The sequence below is a fragment of the Platalea leucorodia genome (genome assembly GCF_965183815.1).
Source record: "Platalea leucorodia genome assembly, chromosome: 4".
Classification (NCBI taxonomy): domain Eukaryota; kingdom Metazoa; phylum Chordata; class Aves; order Pelecaniformes; family Threskiornithidae; genus Platalea; species Platalea leucorodia.
Window position 1 is genome coordinate 44,880,123 of NC_138826.1, and position 10,830 is coordinate 44,890,952.

The 10,830-nt window shown below is 47.9% G+C and overlaps 1 protein-coding gene across 20 annotated transcripts in view; it reads right to left on the minus strand.

The window, feature by feature from the left end:
- LOC309590208 (C-type lectin domain family 2 member B-like) overlaps positions 1–10,298 on the minus strand; it is a 34,062-nt gene extending 23,764 nt beyond the window's left edge. For 6 of the 20 annotated variants that reach the window (XR_014228112.1, XR_014228115.1, XR_014228116.1 and 3 more), the window contains exons 1-4: positions 9,946–10,294; positions 9,461–9,550; positions 8,481–8,644; positions 6,904–7,007 (exon numbers count right to left, since the gene is read on the minus strand). Coding sequence is in view for 6 of the 20 variants with exons in the window: in XM_082311252.1 (XP_082167378.1) it covers positions 6,904–7,007; positions 8,481–8,644; positions 9,461–9,550; positions 9,946–10,180 (593 nt within the window). In the remaining 14 variants the exon portion in view is untranslated. The other 14 variants (XR_014228121.1, XR_014228122.1, XR_014228123.1 and 11 more) reach the window with 9 other exon arrangements.
- Between the last annotated feature and the right edge of the window lie 532 nt (positions 10,299–10,830).

Below are 10,830 nucleotides of genomic sequence, written 5' to 3' on the forward strand. Positions count from 1 at the left end.
GGATGCAGAATGAAGCCCCAATTATCGAAGAGGTAACAGTCACCGACCTGCTCCTCCACCTGGATGCCCACAAGTCCATGGGGCCAGATGGGATCCACACGAAGATACTGAGGGAGCTGGCGGAGGAGCTCACCAAGCCACTTTCCATCATTTACCAGCACTCCTGGTCAACCGGGGAGGTCCCAGATGACTGGAAGTTAGCTAATGCAACACCCATCTACAAGAAGGGTCGAAAGGAGGATCTGGGGAACTACAGGCCTGTCAGCCTGACCTCGGTGCCAGGGAAGGTCATGGAGCAGATCATCCTGAGTGCCATTACACAGCACGTGCAGGACAGTCGGGGGATCAGGCCCAGCCAGCATGGGTTCGTGAAGGGAAGATCCTGCTTGACCAACCTGATCTCCTTCTATGACAAGGTGACCCGCTTAGTGGATGAGGGGAAGGCTGTGGATGTTGTCTACTTGGACTTTAGTAAGGCCTTTGACACTCTCTCCCACAGCATTCTCCTGGAGAAGCTGGCTGCTCACGGCTTGGATAAGTGCACTCTCCACTGGGTAAAAAACTGACTGAATGGCCAAGCCCAGAGAGTGGTGGTGAATGGAGTCAAATCCAGTTGGCAGCCAGTCACAAGTGGCGTTCCCCAGGGCTCAGTGTTGGGGCCGGTCCTGTTTAATGTCTTTATCGATGATCCGGACAAGGGGATCGAGTGCACCCTCAGTAAGTTTGCAGATGACACCAAGTTGGGGGGAAGTGTTGATCTGCTGGAGCGTAGGAAGGCCCTACAGAGGGACCTGGACAGGCTGGATCGTTGGGCCGGGGCCAACTGTATGAGGTTCAACAAGCCTAAGTGCCGGGTCCTGCACTTGGGTCACAACAACCCCATGCAACGCTACAGGCTGGGGGAGGTGTGGCTGGAGAGCTGCCTGGCGGAAAAGGACCTGGGAGTGCTGGTCGACAGCTGCCTGAACATGAGCCAGCAGTGTGCTCAGGTGGTCAAGAGGGCCAATGGCATCCTGGCCTGTATCAGGAACAGTGTGGCCAGCAGGACCAGGGAGGTGATAGTGCCCCTGTACTCGGCACTGGTGAGGCCGCACCTCGAGTGCTGTGTTCCGTTTTGGGCCCCTCACTACAAGAAGGACATCGAGGTGCTGGAGCGTGGCCAGAGGAGGGCAACGAAGTTGGTGAAGGGTCTAGGGAATAGGTCATACGAGGAGTGTCTGAGGGAGCTGGGGTTGTTTTTAGTCTGGAGAAGAGAAGGCTGAGGGGACACCTTATTGCTCTCTACAACTACCTGAAAGGAGGTTGTAGCCAGGTGGGGGTTGGTCTCTTCTCCCTAGTAAAAAGCAATAGGATGAAAGGAAACGGCCTCAAGCTGCGCCAGGGGAAGTTTAGGTTGCATATTAAGAAAAACTTCTTCACCGAAAGGGTAGTCAGACATTGGTACAGGCTGCCCAGGGAAGTGGTTGAGTCCCCATCCCTGGAGGTATTTAAAAGACAGGTAGACGTGGTGCTTAAGGACATGGTTTAGTGGTGGACTTGCAGTGCTAGGTTAGCAGTTGGACTCGATGATCTTAAGGGTCTTTTCCAACCTTAACGATTCTATGATTCTATGATTCTATGGTCTTAACTGGAAGCAGCAAGTCCTTCCTCAAGCCTTTCACAGTACCCTTCCTGTAATCCTTCCCTGTCGGACTGTGAAGACCTGTTCAGTTCCTCTGACCTCCTCCTCCTCATCATCACTGGTGCTTAAGCATCTTTTCCCTCCCTTCAGCCTGGAAAAGGAAGAAGTGACTGGAAGCAATTGCTAAAGACGTTAGTGTGGAAATGGCTGTGCAGAAGCAGGGACCAGCCTGTCTGGGGATGATGGAGAGGAGAAGTGGACTCCAGCCAGCCTGACTCAGGGTATGGCCACCAGGAGTATGAGTCCCCTCTACCTAGAGGCAGCTGCATCACTGATACCTCCTGCCTTGTGGAGATACTGTAGAGCATCCAAGGGTTCAAGAGCTGTCCTGAACCAACAGGCACCATCCAGTCCAGCAGCTCTGTGGGTGGGACAGGCATGGCTGAAGCCAGAAGTGATTTTGCAGGATAAAGCTCCATATTGCACATCTGCCTTGTGCACCCTGCTCTCTCCCTGCCTCTTTCTCCCCAGCAAGGGCTAAGGAGAAGCAGCAGCAAGAGGGACAGATGAATTTTTCTGGGTGGTGTTTTGGCAGACTTCACACCCAATCAGGCTGTGCATGCCCGTGCTGCGGTACATTTCTGCTGTGTTAGATTTCCCACAGCAAGCACGAAGCCAGTGTAAACACTTGGGCGTGTGGTTTGCAGCTTGAGAAGTGTAGAAGCAGGTACTCATGCCTCACCTGAGACAAAGTTATCCCAGGCATGATGAAATACAACAGTATCTATACCAGTGCATACCTGTCCTTAACATGATGCGAGATGATGGTATAATGGTTTTGGCAGGAGCAAAAGAAATCTTGGGTGGCGGGGGGCGTCCTTGGTGAGATGAAAAACTGGGAAAAAAATTCGGGTTAAATAAAACACTCCATAGATGTAGAACTTTCTCATGTCAGATTTTGGTATTTTTGCCCACTTATTTTGAGTAACTGTATCTAAATTTTAAGACAGAACAGCATTTTAAACAAGATTGAGATATACTTTTGATCTGGATCAGTGATGCGCAAATGGGGGGAAAAAGCACTCAGACAGTATTTGCTTTAAAATTTAATCTCCGCATTATTTTTTAAAAGTGTATTTTTTACTCCCTTTGGCATGAGACGGTAGTAGGGCAGCCACTGCTCCATCCAGAACAGTTCAAGGGTTTTCAATGAAGCCTTCAAACTTATGAAACTTGCAATCTAGTCATGCTGAAATGGGGACTGACTTTATTTTAGACTTGCTGTTGGAAGAGGCCACAGATTTGCAGGGCAGGAAATTAAGCTCCCACAAACTTCTGCTCTTCCCCTGGCGTTCAGCATTGTGCAAAACTTCCAGCTACCAGCTATTTCTCACCAGCTGGGTTTATTTGCTGTACCAGTCAATTCTTTTGAATGAAAATCTTTACTTTTCCGTCAGTTACAGAATTAGGGATAGCATGAATCCATAGAGAACTGACAATGTTCACAGCATGTCGAAGTATGATAGGGAAGAACAGGGGAATCACAGGGGAATTTCATACTTTGGGAGCTGGAAAATGTTATTTGGTGAATTGGGAAACCTCTTTTGAAAATGCATGTAATTTGTTATTACAAATTAACTACTATTGTATTAATTGATCACAGACAAGTATGCTGGATTCTGTGCAGATCATGCAGTGAAAACTGATCTGCCTGCCAAAGAGCTCACTACACAAGAAGTTTATATCCTAGAAGAGCAAGATATAAAAGTACCCATCCAGCCCATTTCCATTTTAACCAATGGTTAAATAATCCAGGAAATGTACGCAGCAATTATATTTATTCAAGTCTTATTTTCAATTTTGTTTTTGTGGGTTGCTACTCTGATTGGAAGCTTAAAAGGAAATCACGTTCAACAACTCACCCATTGGAATGCATTACAAAATCACTTCTTGTATGACTCTCTTGCTATGTTCCTTGCCTGACTTCACTTGGGAAGCTCACAACACTGGCGGAAGTTTTCCTTGACAAAAGAAGCTTAAAACAAGGGGAAGTTCACATGGGTTTTAGTTTTCTTAAAGATATTTCAATTAGCTATTAGCAGTTAGCTGTAATTTAGCTGCCATGTGAGACTTTTAATGCAAGCATGGAAGATACAGTCAGTAGCCTGGCTCAGCCAAGCATCCAGATCATCAGGGCAGGTCCAAGGTCAAGCTGGGAAATCAACAGATCAGTTGAGCCGAAATGGGGCCTTGAGCCCCTGGGCTGGGGCGTGGGAGGAGGGGACGGCTGAGGGGTGACCCTTCAGAGTCCGTCAGGCTCATGATGAATGCACAGACTCCGTCAGGGTCCTACACAGTTTGTGAATTTCACTGTCGAAAAATGTTCTGTGCCCACTAACTAAGCACGTGTGAGGAAGCGGGTATCATAAGCTAACCAAAGCAGTCTTGGACCACCACAAACGTAAAGCAGAGGAGCAAGCTCAACTGAAACAGAGACCCAAAGCATTGTAGAGAGAAACTACTGAAACTATTTATTGGCATATTTACACGGCAATTTACAGAGACAGCAAAACAGACTTCTCACCCTGTCTAGCACTTCATGCTGACTCTTTTAACTGGACTTTTGACACATGGTGGGAAATAGGTCCCTACCCTGGCAACCTGAACCCCGTCCACGGTTCCTTACAAGGAACCTCTTCTGTTCTTGTGCTTTCTTGGGGAACTACCATGGGGAATGAAGATATATTGAAAACTCTGTTCCAGTTTCTCGTCTCACCTATTTCTTTCCCTCCAAAGGAGTACCTCTTCAGGATAAATACCAAGTGCATTTATAGCAATTTGCAATTTCTTTTTCTCATTTCTTTGAAGATCAATATGCCAGACTCTTCATCTTCCCTGTGAGCTTCTCTGAGCTTAACTCGGTATTATTTCCAGACTAGAACATTTTCCTAGCTTAAAAGGCCTTTCTTCTGGTTACACATTTTTAAAGACAGTAACCACCCTTTGTAAATCATGTATCTTGGGAAGCAGTCATTGTACAGGTATCTGCTGAACCTAGGAATGACCAGACAGGAACCAAGCACAGATCTTCCAGGTGAGCCTCCCACGCCCCCACTGCCCATTTTCAGGGCATCATACCAAGAATTTAAGCAGATTAATCCAGGGTGCTATGCTATTTTGCTCTAGTGCATCTATCCCACGGACTGTTAAACTATGCTTGCCCACACAAGTCACTTAATAAAGCAGCCTTGCTGGAGACGATAAACTTTTTTTCCCCCTGCACAGGCAAACAAATGAACACCACGGCACCTCACTTTAAGCTGCCCTAGAACTCTTTCCATGCTAGATATACATCTCTCTCCCCTTTTAAATCCAGTTGACTTTGTCAGCCCTCCCAAAATGACAGTTGTGCGTGATTCAGTCTGGGAGCTTTCGTATTGCAGCCACGTATTCAGGGAAGTTTTGGGCAGTAGCAGTCATGTTTCCAGATCAGTCCAGCGGGACAGAAAAGAATATTTGTAATCTGTCCCACTCTATATTCCCTGTAACAGCAGTGCCATTCGCGAGAAGACTTAGTCATTATCTGCCTTCCTGGTTTACAGAGCTCCCATTTATATCCTTGCACGTTACATACCAATCACATTTGAAAACCCCATGGAAAAAGAAGGGGAGAGAAGTCAAAACACCTTATGAAATCTCACCCACTTACCACAAAGACAAACTGAAAGTTCTCAGACAAAGAATTACTGAGTTACGCAGAAAACAGGAAAAAGCACATCATTGGGTTCACTATGAATCGCATTTTCAGTAAGACCTTCATGTCCATCTAACAATGTTTTTAGCTGCCCTAAAAAAATATGTTTTGCAATTGTGAAGCGTTCTCAAGAAAAGTATCCATTGCCATGTCCTTCAGCAGTTTCAACAAACTGAAACTGTGTTGCTAAGAAGCAACTTCTGTTCTTTGCAACAGCCCTTGTATCATCGTTTCCTCCCCGCACTGCCACTTAACCAATGACCTCTTTCTCATGGAGTCACTATTACTCCTTGTATTGCTTCTCCCAGAGAAATCTGGGTATGATCCTCGCCACAGTGCCTCTTGCCCCTGTGGACCTCCTACAGCAAGGACTTTCAGTATCCTGAATTCCAGCTTCTCATGAAGAAAGTCTCTGTATTTGCACAGCCAGCTGTTCCCTATTAAGAGCTTGTCTTGGGATTAAACTGACCAATGGTGCAAAGCCAGTTCCTGAGTGAGGAGCAATTTCTGGTAGAGATGAAGGCTGAACCTATATGGACACAGTCTCCATCATTTGTTATATTGACATGAAATCTAAAAAGCCAAGAGAAAAATAAAAATTAGAGCAGAGCTTTGGTCTAAAAATTAGAATCACAGAATCATTTAGGTTGGAAAGATCTATTTCTTACTTTTTGTAAACCTAGGTCTTAAAGGCTGCAGAGAACAAACTAGAGAACGATTTAAAATGGGCCCCGCTTCTCATTGGGAGGATCAGAATTCATGTGCACGGTGATGCTCTGATGCACCTTCTATTAAGGCAAGCTGCTTTGATCCCCACAGAGATGTACCACGTGTACTTGTACTTCACAGTCTACAACGTGTTGTGAGCACAAAAGGCACAAATCTCCAAGGCATGGGAGAGAGGAACCCAGCAGGACCCATGGCAGCAGTACTCCTCCAGCACACAGTGGGGCCCTGCCACCTCTTCCCACTGATTTTGCCGAATCTCTGCAGAATACACAGGATGTGACTGCAAAGAAAGCCAGTCTCTGGGATACAAAGTGGGCAAAAGCGATGCCTTCTGAGGCACAACCACCCAGCCCAGTGACTTTCCAACGTGGTCCTGAGCACCTCAGTTGGTCTTAGGAGGCCCTGTCTATACTGGCTGAGTGTTGAACCTTGCAAGACCAACAGGGCAAGCTAATTCAAACAATTTATAATGTCTAACATTGGTAATTCTTCCTAATACAGCAAATGTTATCCATCTCATATAGTGGGATTGTACAGAAACAAGTTACTCCAGGCATAACCTAACAGCCACTATGCAACTGCACGAAAAAGCAGGCAATGATGCCCCTTCCTTACTTCTCTGGGGACATAACTAGTTTTATTAGCATAGCATTAGCATTTTTACAGCCATATGACAGCCCTCATTTGGTAAGATATGCCAGTTTATCTACAGAGGAATAAGTAACACAGAATAACTTTTCTACTTGGACAAAAGAGCTACTGACTCTCTCCCACATAGTGTGTTTGAAAGAAAACTCACAAGTTTGCATCAAATGACTCTCCATTCACCCAGAAGAATTTGTTTCCTTTCCTGCGCAGCCCAATCCAGAAGTCTGGTATGCGTATTCGATACATTAGAAAGTTCTAGACAAAACACAGAATAAAATTACATATGGCTATTAGATTTTTTTATTATTATAATTATATAGCTTTTTGTATAAAAACTGCACAGATATAAACTGCGTCACAGAATATGCAATGGTGGACTTTTTTTTTCACTGATGTTTTACTGCTACGTTTAATTAAATGAAATACTAAAGGAAGCCCTAGGTCCATTGCTAATAGTCAGTGAGGTCCCAGCTATTTAGTTGGTAGTCATGCAGAGTGTTACAGACTGTCATCCCACTGCGTCATTAAAAACATCCATGTATGTCATCAGACATACCGTATCACATTACACACTAGTACAACGGTTTCACTGTATCTCCGGGAGAATGACGTTTCAGTACAAGGACATGTATTTAGCGGGGACACAGTGCCTGACTCGGCACAGGTTGCCTTGACTGTCTTTTATCACCATAATTCCTTGGATGTCAGTTACGTGGGTCTCTATCAAATTCAAGTCACACATTTAAAACCCCCCAACTTCCCAATTTTCACACTTTTACTCTTGACATTCGAGGGCACACACGTAGTTTACCATCTGCAGTATGAATAAAATAAAGACTTTCTCAGTTCTTTCCTGGGGATCCTATAGTCATCTCTGAAAACACATTTGCTATAGTGCTATTTTCTTTCGGTTTTCTCAGCCATACAGAACACCGTGAACTGGTAGGACACTATGGGGGACTAAAGAACATAGCAAAAAGAAAAATGGTTTGAAAACAACAAAAAACACGGGTACAACCTACTGCATGAACTGGGTACTTTCAATACCATGGGTCCCAGCACCATATAACCACAGCCGGTCTTCACCTTTTGTGGAAACAGAAAAATTGACTATTTTGCACAGGACTAACAACACATTTCTGTTCCTCAGTTGGCCACTAAACTATTTGTTATGCTAAAGAAAGCACCTTTTAAAAGAACTGTGTCCTTAAAGAGTATCAAGAAGATAAAACACATACATGCGCATCAGTGGTCTGTAAACTCAAAATGAGTTTAGAGGTTATATTTAGCATGAGAATTACTGTTGACTGTTGACTGGAGAGGGAATGAACGTCAAGAAGGTGTGAGGGGAGAGGACAAGATAAATTGCCTAACTTAAAATGCACACGTAAATTGCCCGTTCAAAATAACAACCACACCTTCTTTATTAATAATTAGGAGTCACAACACCATTTTTATATTCTTTCAGACTTTACTTTTAATTTATACATAGTTTGGCTTTTAAATTTCTGAAATACCCTCAAAGGTAATAACAGAATTTCTACAGCGGATTTTAGTGCAACGGACCACATCGCACTGAAAAAGTCTGTAGGTTGTACTGACTCGCAACAAACAAGTCTGCCACGCAGTACGCTGGGTTTCAAGCTACGCAAGGGAACAAGTGATGGAGTTACAGAAACTGTTAGGGCAGCAGATATAACACCAAATTCAAGGCACTGGACACCTTACCAGCTCTTGGCGGCTGTCAATTGCTGCAAGGGAAGCTCTGTAGTCAGAGCAGGACTCCTGACTGGAATTCCAGTCTGCCGTGGCTCCTGAAAGATAGTAACACTTCTTCTTGTAGTACAGCCAGTCATCAGGGCACGGCTCCAGCTGTGGTAATTCAGGCAGATCTTTTGTTCAAATGAAGAAATGAAGAGAACGTCACTTACTTATCATTATGTATTTAAAATACAATTGTATACACATTTACAAATTCTGGACCTGCTTCCTCCAGCTTAAAAATATCCGTGACTTGCACTGAATTAAGAAGGAGATGAGTGAACAGAATACAACTGAAGGATTGTGCTCAGCCTTAGTTTTTTCCAGTTATACCAGCTACAGTGTGTCCAGTAATCCCTGAGTACATGCTCACACGCTGGGCATGTGCCAGCAAACAGACGCTGGCATGTGCAAGTGCAAAGCTCCAGCTACACCGGAGACACCACAGCCGAGAACATCAGGGCAGAAGGCCGTCTTTGACAAAGAGTGCAAACATAGACACTAGTTATCTACTGTGAAGCAGCTAAAATGTGACCCTGAACAGGTTCTGGTTCAACGTACTCAGCTGTAAAAATAACTCTACAGGCCAGAGCCAAGTCAAGTCAAGAAGTCAGTACTGCCTCCCTAACTCTGCTTATGGCTTTGTCGTTCCTCAGCATTTTGCCATGCTGCAGTACAATGAAATCCCGCAGAAAATTTAAAAAATTAAGTCAGTTTAATGCTACCAGAAACAACTGTCTAAGGACAGGACATAACACAAATTAGTTTCACTTTCCTTTCCTAGATTCAAATCTCTCTGTAACAGTGGCCATGACAGTGTGTGTGGGAGGGCTGAAAACCACGGGAAGTACCTCTTACCTCTCAGCAGTGAAGGGACAGCATAACGTAAGAGAGAAGTCCTGAATTTCTCTTTCCCGAGCTAGATTTTTTAAAATAAATGCACTCACTTAGGGTAATCCACGTTAAGAGTAAAATCACAGCAACAGCAACGACAATTCCTGCAATTCTCTTCCAGAGAGAGAGGTGTGAACGCAGATCTAAGAAGAGAAAGAAATATTAATGCACGCCAGGGAATAAAGCACGTGTAAGGAACTGAAGACCCAGGTCAAAAAAAAACCCACGCAGAGACACGCTGACTTCATTAAGGTTTTCCAAAGACTTGCACCTACCCCTGAAACGACTGCAGAGCTTCCGGACTTCTAAACCTCGACCACATTTTCAAAGGTATTAAATTGCCAAATCCCACAGAAATACTCGCAGAACACAGCCCCCCTCCCGCCCCCGACTGCTGCTTGCCCGCGCTACCGGACGGGCGGTCACCCGCCCCGGCCAGCCAGGCCCGCCCCACGCCGCCCCACTCCTCCCGGCCGCGGCCGCGGCCTCGCCGCCGCCGTCCCGTCCCGTCCCGTCCCTCCCGTCCCGCCTGACTCACCCGGCCGCGCTTCCCGTCTCCGCTGAGCCGCCGCCGGCCCCAGCGGCCGCTCCCCCTTCGGCCGCTCCCCCTTCGGCACCGGCCCCGTCGGCACCGCGGAGCGGTGGGCCCCGGGGGAGCCGTCCCGGGGCGGCAGCCGGGCCGGCAGCGGGTCGGAGGACAACAGCCGCCGTAGCTCACCCCGGAGCCCGGACGGGGAGAGCCGGGCCCCGCCGCCGCCGCCTGCCTCCTCCATCGCCGCCGCGGGGCGGAATCCGGCCGCTCGCCCTTTCGCTTTCGCCTGAGGGAGTTGCCTGCGGCGCGGCGCGGCGCGGCCCAGGGCCCCGGCCCCGACGGCGGCCCCGGGACGGCGCCGGTAAGGGGCCCCGGGCAGCGGGGTAGGGAAGGGCCAAGCGGGCGCGGAGGCAGCGCGCAGGGCCGGGCCGGGCTGGCGGCGGCGGAGGCCGGTTTCGTGCCCGCGGGGGCGGCCGGCGGGGGCCGCCGCTTTTCCCGCCGCGCCGGCCGGCGGCGCCCGGAGACCCCCAGGCCGCAGCGGCGGGAGGAGGCGCGGTGCTGCCCCTGCGGCGGCGGCGGCCGGAGCCGGAGCGGGAGCCGAGGGGCGGGCAGGGCTGGGGAGCGGGACAGCGCGGCGGCGGGAGGCGGCGGCGGCGCGGCCGCCGGGCTGCACGCGCCGCTGTCTCGTGGCCGGGAAGGAGCGGAGCTGCCGCCGGTGTTGGCTGCCGGGGAAGAAGTTCGTCGCGAAAAGCGAGAGCACGTTTCTTGAGCTAAATAAGCTCTCAGAAATGGAAATATTTTCTGTGGCTCCGTGACAAAGTGCTGACCTTTAGGCTGCGTGTTTTTCTTCAGTCTTCCGAACGGCCTTTGAAACGCTTTTGCCAGCGTCTG